Raw genomic sequence first — 17,404 nt, 5'->3', positions numbered from 1 at the left:
GTTACTTCATATGTTCAGATATTTAAATTGACATCTGCCAAATTATTCCTATTTTTTTAAATTTGTATTGATACTATTATTAGCTGTGAGACAAAGGTGGAATAGTCTTGTCTAGGTCAACCTACCAAGATAATAATCCAAACAATATTTTCTTAAATTATAATGTACATTATTAACATAAGCCTTAAGATTGAAAAAAAAAAAAGCCAACTCCTGATTCTCTTTGTTTAATCTAGGAATTGCTTCCAGAAACAAAATTATGTGTCTGTGGCCACTCTTCTGGTGATGGGCATCCTCACAACACATTTGCAGTAAGTTACAGTGGGCAATTAGAAATTCAGCTGCTATGCACAAGGCCGTAGACCCAACCCCACCAAATAGATGGTCTGTGATGTTCCATTAGCCACTGCCTTCTACTGATGCAGATGATCAAGAGATGACTAATGTTAAGGCACAGATGTAATTCATTTGTTTTCTGTTACTTCTTATAGTCTCATTTCAATTATGTTTCATCAGATATACATACAGTTCACCATTTCTGTGAGTTGATGGCATTAAAGCTTACCTTAAATATATAAGAGCATATGACTTTTTCACCACTGTAGTTTTCTTGAACCATTACACTTTTCTTGAACAGATTTAAGAATAATTTCATGAGATGCTATTGATACGCATAAAATAAATGCATGGAGATTGTAGATAGATACAGTACATATTTTAGGGAAAAGTTGCCATTCCATGTTCTGCAAGTTACTATATAAATATGCCAAGGCCTCTTTTTACATATTCTGTCACTAGAGTGTAATTTGTGTCTTTAGACTATAATATTCAATGAAAATTGCTTTCGTGACCCAATTCACATACCAGTTAGCCTTGGAAATGAATAGCAATCCTGAAGTGGCCATTCAAGAATTTTTAAATAGAGCAACTTCATGTTTCTATTTAGCATGGATACTACCTGTATTCCTAAGGAATCTCTAAATATGTAAGTCATATATTTTCATATATAGAATTTTTGCTTGTTTCCTTAAGAATTGATGTACTTTTTTCATTTCCATAGTCTAAAATATTCCTAAATTGACTCACCCCAAATTTTTTTTTACTACCATATATGTAATATTCCCTAATTCATGATTGGGAGAACACAAAATAATTAAGACTTACAAACAAATAATCAGTGTCTTCCTGAAAGAAGAAAAAATATCTAATTTCATACCTTGGTTAAAAAAAAGAAAGATTTTTCTCAATAAAAATAGTGTCAAATTAACGTGGAATGCTTTTCTTTGTGGAAAATATATAAACTTTAAACTTTTTTTAAATGTTAGATGCAAAACAAAAATAAAAGTTAAAACAGCAATAACGCACTATTTTATGAAAATAGTGAATGCAGGGGATTGGTAATAAATTTTGTGCATGAAATTAGGTTTCATAATGATCTGAAATTATCTAGTTTGGGGTTTCCTTCGTTTTAATTCTAAAGTGTTTGCCCTTCTAAGCTTTCTTTACAATAATAACATTTGAAAAAATAGCAAAAATGTAATAGTAGTGGTAAGTTTTGCTGAAATTATGTAAATGTATGCGAAAGACTAAAATAATTTTAATTTCTAAGTTTTCTCTGTATGCTTTGAAGGAAATAAATTTTAGTTAAACTTCAAAGATAACTACATTTTAACTTAGTAAAGAAGATTCATTCAAAAATATACTTGAAAAATAGTGCATTAAAAATGGAACAGGCAGTATTCCTCATTGCTAACACTTTTTCCTAAAATAACCTCAATGAAAAAGTTGTTTTCTTTAGACTGAAGAGTGAAATGGCTTAACTAATAATAGTTTGTTCTTTATGTAAATCTACTTCTACCATTAAAAATAATTATCCTCTATTCTACTGACGGAAAAATAAATCTACAACATCAGATCTTTATACTTTCACTGAAATGTCTTCAGAATGAAAACAAACCATGGAGAAATTAGATGAATGGTTCACAGGGGCCACGCAGTTCCTCAATGGCAAGCCTGAATGTATAGCCCAAGTTTGTGATCACCAGTGTATTGGTCTTTCCAGGACTATGCCACATTGTTCATGGCTGCCTTGAATGCTATGTTGAACAGGAGTCTGAGGTTATGCCATGTGTCTGAGACTGCAGTTAGTCTCCAAGACAGAAAGAACACCAGGACGAATTAGTGCAGTCTGCTGTGGTTGGTGGGGAGAGAGAGCATGGCAGCGCATGGATCAGGTGTTTGCCATCCCTGCAGTGCACCAAACATAACACTTCAAATTAGTCACTGAATCACTTTGCGAATGATGCTTCTTGACTTCACAGTACAAGGGAAACATGCAATACTAAGTAGGTGCTTACGTCCTATATTGATTTATATTAGATATAAACTTTCTGCAAGCTAAACTTTAGGCTACATAATGTGATTTAAACCAATATGCAAACTAAAACAAATACTGTTTGTTATTCATAGTTGACAATTTCTATGTGATGAGCATGGCTCTCTTTCTTAATATTTGTTAAATTTGATAAGTACTAATATGCTGGGATGGTACTCAACTAAGTCTGAGCACCATGAGATTACTGGTGGGATGGGAGGAAGAGAGGTATATAAAGGATAGATAGGGGTATCTAAACCAGCCTCATTCCTTTATAGTCTATATATCTCACATTTATAATAAATTGTGAATCATTGTAATAATTCTCTAAATTCTTAAGAGACCATATGTAATGCCCTACCAGTGGATTAACTTAAGATCACACGTGATTAATCAACCTTCACAAATAAAAAAACAAAATTTTCAGGCATGTGTTCTAAAGTGGCAGATTAATTTTACCTCGTCTCTCTTGACTTAAAAAAGTAAAATCCTGTAAGTTTATTAACAAGCCTGAAGTAAAGTACTATAAATCTCAGAAGGGAAAAGCCACTTACAATTACCAAATGTAGGTTAAAGCCCAAATTACTTTAAAGCAATAGTAATTTGCATAGCTGATATTAAACAGATATCAAAAGCTCGCCATCATATCATCCTCTTTCAGGTATTTATGATATCAAGTTCCTAAGCAAAGACGCAATGAAAATATGTTTCAGAGGAGTATTTTCTGGTGTTTTGATCTGGAAGTAGCCATAAGATGTTAGCCATCATCTAAGTATTGTGCCTTCTTATTATCACGTTGTTGAACAGTAGAGACATTTTTATGAACTCACTAATACATTATGTTTATTGTGCCTCTACTAATTCATTGCAGTACTGGGCAATAGTGATTGTACTCACTTACATCACCTCTACCTCAAAATTGTAATCTTAAATTCTATCTTTCTGTTTTTTTAAAGAAATTTTTGGGCTCCTGAGGTTGTGCATTTAATATTCTAAGAGCAACAATTTAATATTCTTATTATAAGTTTGAATTTTATAGGAAAACGCATTAAGTTCTAGCTTTAAAAGACAGGGATATGAGAGTAAGTGAGCATCGTTGTAAGAGATTACTTTTCAATACTTGCTTTTCATACTCGGTTTTTTCAAATGGTGTATGTTTAACTCTAAACTGGAAAAACTTCACTTATTTTATTTTTCTTTGAAACTTTAATAATGGAATCGATGCCTTTCTTTTTTTTCCCTGATATATCAAACAGCTTTACAAATGGCTAATTCTGTCAAGATCCTAAATTTCACAACCTTTGGCTTCTCTGCCGCACAATAGTAACCCAAATTCAGTCCTCAAGAATGAGACTTTATTGACTCTTCATCTGCCTGAATGGCCTTATTAGCACCTACCTACAGATAATATTATTGTTAGTCTTGCCTATAGGTTTTTACACTTACTTGAATACTATTTTACATAGGACTCTGCCTGTTAGCTCTAAGTGCTAAAGCAATTACATAGAATGTTCAGTCTTTGTCTTCTAGGTCTTAATTTCAAAACATTTACCACTGGGTCAAATGTATATCTTGATGAACAAAATTTGTTGGATCTATAAATTAAAAATAAGACTTGGCTGGTCTTGGTCTAGCCAATTCAAATTAAATTACATTGACCACATTGGATCTTTTCCCCTACAGATCTTGATCCTGTTATGACTGCCTCCTGAATGTTTTATTTTGATGGGAATTGTGAATTGGTGGAAATAAGAAAAAGGGGTTTTAAGAATCTCTTATTTTCTGTTCCAAATTCATCTCTTTTTAGGCTTTATGTAAATTCTACTCAGAACCAAATAGTCTGTCCCATGGGCTCTGGAATTGGCTTTCTGGATTGAATATTGGGCAAATTAGTTGGTCTTTTTTAGCCTCATGCTCTCAATCTGTAAAATTAGGACAATAATAGTACCTACCTCATAGGGTGGTAATGGGATTACATTTGATAACCGCCAAAAGTGTGTGCAGTAGATGTTTGAGTCAGTATCTGTAGTATCAGCAATATACTCTTGTTTGGACCAAGGAGGCAATTCTGTTTGACATAAATTTAAATATGTATATAAAAGAGTGAGTCAAAAATTATCTGCATTCTGGCTGTAGAATTTATTTTAATTAACTTTTAGAAAAGACAAATACATCTTTCTTTGACATAATCTCCTTACTTTTCAATACACTTTGTCCATCTGTCAACAAACTTTCATATTCTCTCATTAAAAAATGTTTGAGGGTGAGCTGAGAGCCACAAATGCACTGCTGTCTTCACTTCATCAGAAGTGAATCTTCGTCCTCATAGGGCTGCTTTCAGGGGATCAAACAGGTGAAAGTCCAATGGAGCAAGATCAGGACTACAGGGAGGACGCTTTAACACCTCAAAACGAACTTTTTGCAGAGTGTCGACAGTGTGGGCAGAAGTGTGTGAATGTGCACAGCCTCAGACCACAAAATACAAATCACTGCATGCTGCTCTTCTTTTGTACAAATCACAAGTGGGGCATCCGTTTTTGCTCGCACCGCAGTTACAAATGAACTGATGTAACACATTCACACCTGCACAGCAGTGACTGGGGAGACAATAGCCTTGAATGGAAAGTGCTGATAAGACAGTGCAGCCAACACAAGTTTTAATGTAACTGGAGTGCGGATAATTTTTGACTCACCCTAGTAGTATTAAAACTAACTAAGGGGCTTTGGGCATTGCCTTGACCATGACCAAGACAGATGGAAGTGTTCCTTTCTAAGAAGAAAGCCTTTATATTCATTAATTTAAGTTGAACACTGCCTTTTTTGCTCACAGAAATCAGTTACCCAAATGTTTTCTGATTTGTTAAGCTAAGTGAAGAAGAAAGAACCCTGCCTCACCAGACCGAAATGATGTCCTCTGGCAGTCAAGGAAAATCATGGCTAAAGAATGTAAAAAGAAAGTGAATGTGCCCTCAATTGTCTGTATCCAGCCAGAGCACAGGAAGGTGGGAAATTAGGAAATACATGTAGCAGTGCCAGATTATCTCCAATTATTTCTTCCCTTCTCTATTATAAATGTATTGGCAGAAATTAACCAAGAATTAAAGATAAATTACTGTTTATTAGTAGTGTTGATCATTTTAACTAACAAGCTGGGACAATTAACCTGGGATAATGTTGTGTAAATTTTTTGGAGAGTCCTTTCTGTAAAACCTGTATTGCAAGATTTAACTCTTTGCTATTAGTGTAAAGTTGTGTTCATTATAAATTTGAATTTACTTTGAAGCAGTAAAAATCAGATTTCTTAACCCATCATGTTCATTTTGAGTAGTCTGTATTCACTATTACAATAGGATCAGTATTATACTAGATCCTTTGGTATAAAACAAACCTTAAGATAAACATTTCAAACACTTATATTACAGCTGATTTTGTTAATGCCATAAAGCTGTAATATAGTGACCATATTTAGAGCTACTATTAAAAACCTTCCAGATTCTGTTGGAAATAGAATAAAGGTTTCTGTTTTTAAAGCCTTGACTGACATTTGCATGCAACTCCTTGATTAATCTTTTTCTTTCCTAGTGTAACTCAAGATATTAATAATTATCTTTATACACCTCACTCAGCTGGGATGTAGCTCCCTGAGCTCAGTTCATTCTAGACACCTCTCCTGAGTGATTGCCTCTCACCTTCTATTTTATTGCAATATTTGAGACTGCCATGAATTCTCTTGATGTTGGTTCCAAGAAGGACCAGTAGCAGAGCTTTTTCAATGGAGACTCCTCTTTGAAATTTATAATGAATAATTTACTCCCCTTGATGATTCACCAAAGCATTAGTATGGCAGGAATCAGGGGCTGATGAAAGGATTATTTATTTAGTTATCTGGTTTTGTTGTTGTTAATATAATTTTCATCAAATAAATTGATACACACACTAGAATATGTATGTGGCAATAATGTGAATTTGTGTTGCCCATTCGAACAGACTATATTTTTCCTTTCACATTTAAAAGTATTTGTAATGAGCTGTTAGTGATAGTCTCTACAAATATGAAATATAGTCTGTATTAACTTCTAATAGTTCACTCTGTAGTTCTCACATCTTTCTAAACATCACTGATAAAATGTGTATTCTGTATTTATTATTTGTATTTCTATACCTTAGATATTTCCACGTCACTTGTAGTATCATAATAAGTGAAAGGCACAAAAAACAAGTCATCCTAGTGGATCAATTTTCACAGCTCATGAGCACATGCACATACACAAACATACATACACATACATATCTAAACAATCATGTAAAAGAATGTTCATGGGTTTTTATTGAGTTCTATCTGCAATTCATTTTTCTTTCTCTTCTTTTTGAAGTTAAATTTTTTACATTGGTAATTTTCTTTAGGCAAATGAGTTATTTGCACACGATTGACAAATTGTAGAATCAAATTTTTATTATTGGCACCATTCATGTAGCAGTATGTTTACTTAAAAATATTTCTAAATAACCAGATTTTTCCTATATTTTCACACGTAGGATGTCATGTCAAGCAGTACGTGATTCCCACCGCCATTCGAACTTAAACCTGAAACTGCTCGTCGTACTTTAAATCTTTATCCAACAGAGTTCAGAAAGGTTACTGTTAGCAGGATTCAGTCATGCTGTAATCATATAATGCACCATACAACACAGATGAAATTGCACTTGTTTACTTCCAATAAATTATATTCCTTATCAGAATGATAAGAAATTTGGTGCAGAGTCACACTACTGATAAAATAAAGAATAAAGTCTTCTATCAAGTTAAGCTTTACAAGATAAAACTTTTGTCATATTGAGCATTGAGGAACAGCATGAAATTCTGTTCACGGCTCTTGCCACCGTGTTCCTGAGCTCTTTTCCCTGAAGTCATCATTACCATCCTAGCAGATCTTCCTCCTCTTCTCTCTTAAGAGAGATAGTGTGAGATATTTTGCAATAATAGCAGAAGTAATCTACCATTCCAGTTCTCTGTGTTATAACATCACACTCCAGAATACCAGTATAATATCTTAGTTCTTATTTAGAATTTGAGATGTAAAATATTTAGTGGGGCTTAAAACAGACAGTACAGCATGCGAGTAAGAGAACTAAAGCAATCTTAAGTACTCTTAAGAGTATTCTTAAGAGATGCTACAGTGAAAAGGAGGCATCAAGTAAATATCGCGGAGATAAATTCTTATTAAATTAAGCATAATTCATAAATTCACATGTGGTTGTGTAGAGACAGAAAGAGTGTTGGCGAAATGATATCAAAATTTAATAAACAAGCTTACAGTTTTAGAAATTTAATGTTATATATGCAAACCTAGTGAATATGTTCTTGATACATAGGTAATCAATATAACATTAAAAGATAAAATAATATGAATAACATGTGTACTGTTGTTTTATCTCTAGTTCTCCCTAAATCCTTGTTGCCCATAAGTTGCATATCTCTTATACTCTCTTATATTAAGGGTGAAAAATATACTTTTTTTACATATTAAGGCTGGAAAATATACTTTCTTTTGCATGCTTACCCCTGTCCTTTTGTATATTGCCTACATCGTCATTCTGCATTGTTGGAAGGGTGGTGCCCTGTTAGTGTGTTGCCAGAATAAGGAGGTGAGGGTGTCTAATCAGCATGCATTTCCGTCCTGTAATGACTGATGGAATATGTTAGCTTAAAGGAGCCTTAAGAGTCATCTAATTCAACGCCTTTATTTTACAGTTGAGAGAACTAAAGAATCTAAGTGACTGTCCGTATACCTCTTCACTAGTCATTGAACGCTTGATGATCTGATCGTTCTTTAGTCTTGAGCCATGGTTCATAGGTATTAATTTCGGCAAGCTGTGTATTTTATGTTTAATTCTATGTATCTGTCAAAGAAAGAAACCACTCCCTTTCCCAGATGTTCCGAATCACATTTACCTATAATAAGTTTTCAAAAACCAGATCAATTTCATGATCACTTTTGAAATTACCTTGCATATTACCTGACTACTTGTGGTTTGTTGGGGACACTTTTAAGGTTTCTATGAGATAGTCTAATTTATAAGTTGAGGTTTTAGAAAAGAAAAATTCAAGGATTTTTAATGATTCCCCCAGAAACGTTTTAAAGCAATTCGCGAAATCCCAGACTGTTGATTTTGTTAGGACTTTCATTCTTATGTTAGGACTTCAGCTAGAAAAAAGAGACTTATTTTTTTAACTTATACAGGGCGTTTATTTCCTAATGTTTAGAGGAATAAGCCTAATAGTTACAAAGTCTTAATTCTTACAATCGTTTTCCCTTTTTTTATTCCGTACACATCTAAGCAAGATCAGTTGCTGTACAGGGTTTCCCTGGTTTTCCAGGTTGTCTGTTTACTATCCATCAGACAAATATTATGCCTTAACAGTTGAAAAATAACTGATTAGTGGGTCATCCTGACTTTAAAATAAAAGAAAGGGGGATGATATAAGGTTGATACTTTGTCTGATATTGAAATATCGAACATTTAAATAGGTAAAGCTCAGAATGGATCCTTGAATTGACCAGATGAAAATGCTAAGTGACTAACATACAACTTTGATCTTGTAAAATATATTCATAGCACTTGTTGTAAATTGACTACTTAAAGCTATAGAAATGAGTACAGAGGTTACAATTCTGTTGAGAAATTGTACTTCTAGAAAAGTCCTACAAAATGTCTGGAACGATCAATGCTATCATTGTTAATTAGCACATAAACTCTTTTTATATTGATACCATTATAGGATAAATAATTGCTCCTGTTTCTCTTTTCTCATAACTTGTGTACAGTTCTTAATGTCTGCCCAGTGTCTGCTGGATAAAGCTTTACAAACCTAAACCTTGCAATTATGTGCCCCCACCGCTGGGCTCTTTTCCTTTCCCAACCTGACTGATATATCTACTTTCTATTCCCAAACATACAATATTCCTTTTTTTTTTCTGTTCCTTTTCGTGTGTTGCTATCACTCTGTAACCTCCTCCCTTTTCTTATCAGACTCTACTGGTTATATATGGTCCAGCTCAATTACTATCCCACATGAATGCTTTTTCACCAGTGCAGTCCACATTGATTGATCACTCTTTTGATCTTGTATGTCTATACTAATCCATTTCACGCTTTTGGAATTATTCTTACACAGCCCCCTGACATTCAGTTCCATTCAACACATATTCACTGAGCACACCGTATGTATAACTCACCATGCTACAAAAATTTTCAGTAGAATAATGATTACCTACATTTGAAAGTGTATACTATGAAGATGGGAAATACATAATTTAGGAGTGAAAAATCAATGCAAACTGTAAAAAGAGATTTAATCATTGTACTGAGAAATTGAGGACAAGTAGATGGAAGAGGTTTATTTGAGGTGAAGTTATGAGAAAAAAAAAACAAAGCAGAAGTTCATCACACTAGAAGTATAGAGTGCATTCCAGGTGATGAGGACAGAATAAGCTAAGTTATAGAATAGGAAGAAAAAAAGGATAAGGTGGTTTTCAAGTTGGGGCATAGTGTATTGTATCTCAGGAATTGGAGAACATTGTGGGGAAGAGGTTGGAGTATAGTCTTTAAACATATGAACCACAGCCAGAATTTGAAGTTTTAGTTGGCTTTTTTTTAAAAACCTTAAGTATTCTGTAAAATTTTTGAGCAACGAAGTGGATGTAACATAACTAGAGTATCTTATTTAAAGATATCCTTGGGAGCAATAGGAAGAAGTGATTGGGAATAGAAAAAATAGTAGAGTCCATGTGTCTAGGTGAGAGGATGTTGTCCAAAAAATAAATAGAAATGGTCATATTAACTATTGGAAGGACAAGGTAAGGAAATAAGAGGACAGATTTAAGGGAGAATGCAACACTTTGATTTAAAAGGTATATTGTTAATTAGAGGAATGAAAAGAATTTGAGATTCCTGGAATTTTGTGCCTAGATTTCTGTATTGAACACAGGAAGAATAGCAGGTTTGATGGTGGGCAGTAAGCAAGTTGGAGGTGATAAAAAGTGTTGCTTGAGAGCTGTATTTGCATTGCTGGTAGGATATCCATATTCAGGAGACAGTGATGACTTGGAGGCAGTGCATCTTTGGAAGTCTTACCGTTTGCAGGAGATTAGAGTCCATTGTTTTGAAGGAAATTGCAAAGAGGAAGACAACCACAGAGAATTCCCAAGAGGAGACATTGGGTAAAAGGAAAGAAAGAATAACCAGTAAAGAGTGTGAATCTGTATGACAGTAGAGAACCAGGAGCCTGCAGTCAAAGAACAATAGAAGAGATTTTTTAAAAAGCGTTATCACAGACTGAAGGTGGTTTTAAAACTGTGCGATGAGACATGAACAAAGTTATTAGATTTGGTAAGAGTGGTTTCAAAGAGTATAGTCCATAACAGTGACTTGAGTAGTAACTAAAAGAGTATATATAGAATCTAAAAAATGGTATTGATGAACTCAGTGGCAGAATAAAGGTGCAGATGTAAAGAACAGACTTGAGGACATGGGGAGGTGGGGAGGGAGAAGCTGGAGCAAAGTGAAAGAGTAGTATTGACATTTATATACTACCAAATGTAAAATAGATAGCTAGTGGGAAGCAACTGCCTAACACAGGGAGATCAACTCAATTGCTGATGACCTAGAGGGGTGGGATAGGGAGGGTTGGAGGGAGGCTTGGGAGGGAGGGGGAGGCTCAAGAGGGAGGAGATATGAGGATATATGTATAAATACAGCTGATTTGCTTTATTGTACCGCAGAAACTGGCACAACAGTGTAAAGCAATTATACTCCAATGAAGGTCGGGAAAAAAAGAGTATATATAGACAAGTAATGTACTAGTCCTTTGGGGAAAATACTGATTAATAGGGAGATGATATGATGAAGACTTGAGGGAGTAGAACTGAGGAAAAGTCTTGGGGAGAGGGGGCAGTGGAGATGAAAAGATTAAAAAAGCAAGAAGGAAAAGGATAGAGTTGAAACAATGTCTGAAAGATGATTGGGGGAGAGTGCTGGCATCAAGGGCACAGGTGGAGGTAATTCATCTTTAAAGGAAATAGAATCCACTTTCATCTGAAATGGACAGAAATCTGAAGATGAGTAAACTCATAGCTAGGTTAGTACCTCTCTTTATATTATTTATTAAATCTGTTTGTGCCTTGTGACTACCATTTTGTCTCTCTCCCCCAGTGTCAGGACATTTAAGTTTAAACTTTGTATCATCACCTTTTAGAGATGCCTGTTTCTGGGACAAACTGTATGAAAGGGAAGGGTATATCCATGGTTGTTAAAATTTTCTAGTTATGACAGCTTTACTCTCACCATATTTGTTATACTTTATGATATTTTTAACCAAAAGAATAGCTACTCATTAGAGTTAAAACTTAGCAACTATTTTCTCATAAGAGACTCTAAGAACCTAATCACAATGTGAGTATTCTTTCCTTTCCCTCCAAAATTTAAGGTGGATTAATATAAATCTGAAGAACATTATTTTATGAGACATTTAAATACGTTAAGATTTTGAACTTTTTAAGTAATTGGTTAATTTTTAGTAATTAATAAAATATAGCTCTTCACTTTTTAGAAAAATCTTTTAGTGAAAACAGAACATGTAATTGGAGTGAAATATATGCAAAAATATTATGATAGTCTCTTTTTCACTGTATTCACAGTTTTAAATTTTAAGAGCAACTCAATAAACTAATCACTAAAATCACTCTTAGACATACATACCCCTGCTTAATTCTGCTTTTAGTATATGTAGTATGGATACAAAGATATGACATAGTAACATATCCCTAAACAACAACAACAAAAACCTTCTTTCTGTTCATAAAATCAAAACTAGAGTATGAGGGGAACAATGTAAGAAAGGAAAGAAGAAAGGGATGGAGAGAGGAAGGAAGGAAGACAGACACAAATAGAGACGTTGTTTTTGAAGCCGAGTTACAACAGCAGATATTTCTGCTTTACACGGTGGGCTTTATATAGTAAAATTTCAGGGATCGATGGTAAACGATTGGAAGCATATTCTGTACAAATAGTTCTGTGACTTCTGATAGAGGCATTCCTACATCATTCTTACTGAAAACGAATCCCTTTCCTTTTTTTAGTTCTCAATTCCCTGCAAAACAAATTTGCTCTCCAACTGAATTAAAATGTTTTTTTGTTTAGCCTCTTACTGGGGTGTTGGTGAAAATATTGAATATGTAGGATTTTATGAGGCAAAATCGCATTGTGATCACTTTGGCACAAGCCCACTCTTTCAGGTGTAGAAACCACTTGCAATAATTTTTATTACACCTGTTTTTTTCTCTTGAGGAAGCTGAGCATAACTGAGAAGTAAAATAACTTGTCTAGACTCACATTTTGGTACAGAATTAAGTCAAGATCCAAATTCAGCTCTGTCTGCCTCCAGGATCTCTCCTTTATGTCACATCACCTGTGACATTTTTCTGGTGGTTTTAATTTTTTTTAATAACTACTACAAAGAGCATTTAAAGAAAGCTTCTCCCCCACCCCCCACATTAGAAGAGTACCTGAATATTTGAGTCATCTTAGCTGCCTTGAGCACCTTGACTTTGCTTTCTGCATCCACCTACTACAAACCAAGGATTTCCAACTCCACCCACTTAAAACAGGAACACAAAAAGGATTTGACAATCACCAGGCAGTGTTCCAACTCATGCTGTCGAAAATTTTACTTTTTTTTCAATTCTGACAACTTCCTATATTTCTTCACTTAGTTTACATGTCCTTATCTTTCTTGAACCAACACTTTACTCTCATTACACCTTCTCTTCTGTTTGACAGTTGAAACACTTCTTTGGCATTCTTGGGTCTGTGCTATTTTTCTAAAATCCCCCCCTCCTGCTGTGTGTCTTGTCATTCCCTATTTTTAACTGACTCTCAAAAATAATCAAAATATTCACTCTGCCCTAAATATGCCCCAGCATTTTCTACCTTCGTACCTTTGCCCACTTAAGTCTTTCCCTCCTCTCTGCTCCCTGGGGTAGAATAGATCTTAGAGTTCATCACTTCCTGGATAAGGTAGTTTTATCTTGCCACCATAAAAATCTGTGCAGGATGGAAGGCTGCTCCACCTTTTTCTTGGCTAGATTGTGATGACTTCGGGGGAACACCACTTCGTTTTTCCATGCTACACAATGAGAAATGTACACATGTGCGCCTAGCAGAGGGGCTGGCATACAGTAGGTACTTTAAAGAGTAATCTTTTGTTTTGTTTCTGTGGAATTTTATTTTTCTTCTGTCATTTATAGTGCTTCATTTAAATATCTCTTCATAGAATCGGGAAGGAAGTACAGTTTTGAGTGAAAACATAATGGTAAGCAATAGTCAAGGCTTTTTTTTCTCTCCATTTGCCATCTCATGTTTTTTCTTACTGACCAAGAAGAGTTTCTGAAATATGTATATATTGTTGGGAATAGTGAGACACTAAAGAATGGAGTTTTTGTTAAGTTTTAGCAGTCTTTAAATTAGTGTTTCCCAAACTTAGACAGCCACCTAGTCCACATTTTTCTGAGTCTCACTCAACATGGAGATTTACTGTTTTCAGTGAAAGTCAGAAAATCTGTATTTCTTCTACCAAGTGCTCTGGATGATTCAGAGGATTAGTCATGATTAGGAGACACTTAATCTAGAGCCTCCCTACACAGTGTGTTCCTTGGGCAAATAGCATCACTGGGGAATTTGTTAGAAATGCAGTATCTTAGGTCCCACCCCAGTTTATGCTCTGTGATTATATTTGACAGAGTTTTGGCTGTTTATTTGGCTGCTCTGTATGTGTCTGTGAAGAGCAAATCTGTGTCTTCACCAACCAGTTGTTTTGAGTAAATAGGTTTAAAAGTAAGATAGTTTCAGTAATATAATCTTATTGGGGTTTTGTCTACAAAACTTGCTTGACTGAATTTTTCACCTGGCAACTGCTGAGTATCAGATAGATATGATGGTTGAACTGAAGAAGGCCTACTTATAGTCTGATTTTAATAAAACTTTCTATCACTTAGTCTAAGATATGTGCGGTATTACAGGAGTAAAAATGATTTTGGAATGTAGGGAGGAAAAAAAGGTTTAGTGTAGTGCGAGTTATTGGAAGTATTTTTAGTGATGTTTACTTTTTTACTAAGATTCCATTTATAAATACTTTATTATCATTTGTTAAATTAAATGACACTTTAAAGAATGCTTGATGACTTTAATTCGTGCATTAAATATGCACATATACTTAAACAATATTTGCATCTTATAATACATTTAATAATGACTTATAGTGTTACTGGTTAACTATTTCTTTGATTTTATTTAATATTTTAAAGTTCTGTATATTATATCAAATTATTTCTGCTTCTTAATTCTGAAACGGTAATATATGTCAATATTCGATTGGCAGCCTTTTCACCTTAAATGAGATTTTTGTAAGAAGCTTTCCCCCAGAACAGTCATTTGAAATATTTCAAAATGTCAAGATTCCAAACAATACTTCATATTGTTGTTCTTCTATTTAGTGCTTAAATATATTTTAACAATATATTGCTTATTGTAAATAATTTCTCTTGAACTAGCACAAAATTTCTTGCTATTGCAATGCATTTATAGATCGTAGTTTGTACTAGTAAAAGCAGTTTTACTAACAAAATATTATGAGTATTTCTAAAGCCTTTTTAACTAATACTATTTAAATGTTTGGTAGGTTCTCATTATTTAATTAATTTTAAATTTTAGGTGTTTTATTATTATTACTAAATTCCAGCTTTAATTATGTGAATGAACCAACTTTAAATACATATAAGCATAGTAATTCTTAAAACTGAAAAATTGTGATTAATTCAATTTAGGTTATGCTGATTTCTGTTGCCATTTTTTCCAACAATATGTGAATAAAATACTTGAATAAAGGCATAAGCAAGGGTAGAAATATGGAAATATTTCCTAAACCACTATAAAAAGAGGATATCATTCTCTCCCTAGTTACGTAAAGTTCTCCAAGTTCAAATCAGCTCCTGATTTGGTGAACATGAGAGAATAAAGTTTGTCATTCTTAGTGTCAAATGAATATTCAGGTGTTCTCATCCTTGTTTTAAAGTGTCTTTAATATTTATTTTAAGCTCATTCAGTTTTTAACCACCTATTCTCAGCCCCATAGTTGACTTAGATTTTTAAAAATACTTTAAAAAAATTAATTACTGCCTGTACAACAGTAAAAAAGTGCATATAAAATGGTCCAAAACAATAAAAAGTGGTTCTTCTCCCCCATCTCCAGAAGAAAATACCTTTTATAGATTCTGTGTTTTTAGGTCTCTTGAAGATAGAAAATGAGATACTCTCTGCCCTCAAGAAACTTACAATTCATATTTTCCCAACTATTGCTCTTTGGAATGTGAAGGGAATTGCTTTTCTGGAGCATTCAACAATATACCAATATACAGGTGGCTGGTTGCTGCTGGAGCTTTGTCATTAGAAAGATTTCCAAGCATGTTGAATAGATGCCAGTTGATGTGCCAGTTCATGAACTGAGAACTGAATATTTCTCTTTAGCAGGACATTTTGGCTGTCTGCATATCCAAACACTTAAAGTGAATTCAAACAATGCTGTTTTTGTCCCCCAAGTAACTGGCTGTTTCTCCTGATCTCCTACAGCTTTTATTATATGAAACATACTGCTTCTATTTCTTGATTTATCAACTACAGATAGAATATGCTGACTCCTTGCTACAAAAAGAATAGGAATTTAGTCATTTTTCACCAACACGCATTTTGCCTAGTTCTACTATTATTTTGAGCTCTTCTAATGATTGTCTTTATTATTCAAATGATAGGCTTAAGTATCTTTTTTTTCTGTTGATTCTCTGCTATAAATGATAGCTCTTAAAGAAAACAGCTAGCAGGCTATTTTTATTTTATGGAGCCACTAAAATCTTTCTGAGTATACAAATTATTTGTTAGTCTCTTTCATTCTTCTTTATGCTGTTGGTTTTTCTTCAAATGTCTGATGCTTTTTGGTTGTTGGTTCAATATATGAATGAAGGACTTGGCTAATGAGTAGGATTGATAGCTGGGGTAAATTTTCTGCACAGTGGTGTAGATTTCTTTCAACAATAAACTCCTCCCTTAATCATCAGGAATGTGTTGAAAGGCAGGCTTCACTTTTGGGTCTTCACTTTACTGCCACCACTACTTGCTGCTCTTCCTTTAGCATGGCCCACTTTACTTTTAAGTCTGTAATTGAGTCTGAGAGTTAATTCTCAACTCTGCTTTGCTTATCGTTTGCATTCCTACAACCATGTTGGGTGCTTTCTCCAGACAGATAGTTTGTTTTCTTAGACTAATATTGCACTTCTCAGACTTGAAGGCAAAAGCCATTTCTGTGAGAAGCCTTGCTCTGTTCCTTGGAGAGTGTGTGGGAGGAGTAGGTGTCTTACGGGCCTGCCCATTCTCAATGGTGGATTGTAATTAATTCCCCTGATGCTTGTGCCATGGCCCACCCTTGCCCTTTGTGTTCTCTGGGAAGTAAAATTCACTACTGGCATTTGGGGCTGCATTTTTCCATATTCTTTTGTTTGTCAATCTACGCCTTTTCATCGGCTCACTTTATACCTGATTTCTCAAACTTTCTGGTCCTCTGCTGACACCTTTTATTTTATTTTCCCAGCACAGATATAATTTTATTATTTTTGAAACAAAGGTAGAGAAGGAAGGTTATTCTTATAACCTGGATGCTTGTTCTAGTATACCAAACCAGAGGTCAGTAGTTCTTTTTATTATTTTTTAATTTAATTTTTATTTTATATTGGAGTGTAGTTTATTTACATTGTTGTGTTAGTTTCAGGTGTATAGCAATGTGATTTGGTTACACATATACATATATCCATTCTTTTTCAGATTCTTTTCCCATATAAATTATTATGGACTATTGAGTGGAGTTCCCTGTGCTATACAGCAGGTCCTTGTTGATTATATATTTTATATATAGTAGTGTGTGTATGT

General features: G+C 34.1%; 1 protein-coding gene across 15 annotated transcripts in view; it reads left to right on the top strand.

The window, feature by feature from the left end:
• Nucleotides 1–17,404, top strand: part of FOXP2 (forkhead box P2) — a 554,125-nt gene that overhangs the window by 437,996 nt on the left and 98,725 nt on the right. For 9 of the 15 annotated variants that reach the window (XM_057730884.1, XM_057730882.1, XM_057730887.1 and 6 more), the window contains one exon: nucleotides 237–311. The exons of 4 other annotated variants lie outside the window; for them this stretch is intronic. In XM_057730884.1, coding sequence (XP_057586867.1) covers nucleotides 237–311 — 75 coding nt within the window. Of the gene's footprint in view, nucleotides 1–236; nucleotides 312–5,354; nucleotides 5,377–13,680; nucleotides 13,746–17,404 lie in introns of those variants that run through there. 2 more of the 15 variants (XM_057730893.1, XM_057730896.1) reach the window with 2 other exon arrangements.

This window comes from Hippopotamus amphibius, chromosome 4 (genome assembly GCF_030028045.1).
Source record: "Hippopotamus amphibius kiboko isolate mHipAmp2 chromosome 4, mHipAmp2.hap2, whole genome shotgun sequence".
Lineage (NCBI taxonomy): Eukaryota > Metazoa > Chordata > Mammalia > Artiodactyla > Hippopotamidae > Hippopotamus > Hippopotamus amphibius.
This window is presented reverse-complemented; position numbering and strand designations above follow the sequence as displayed.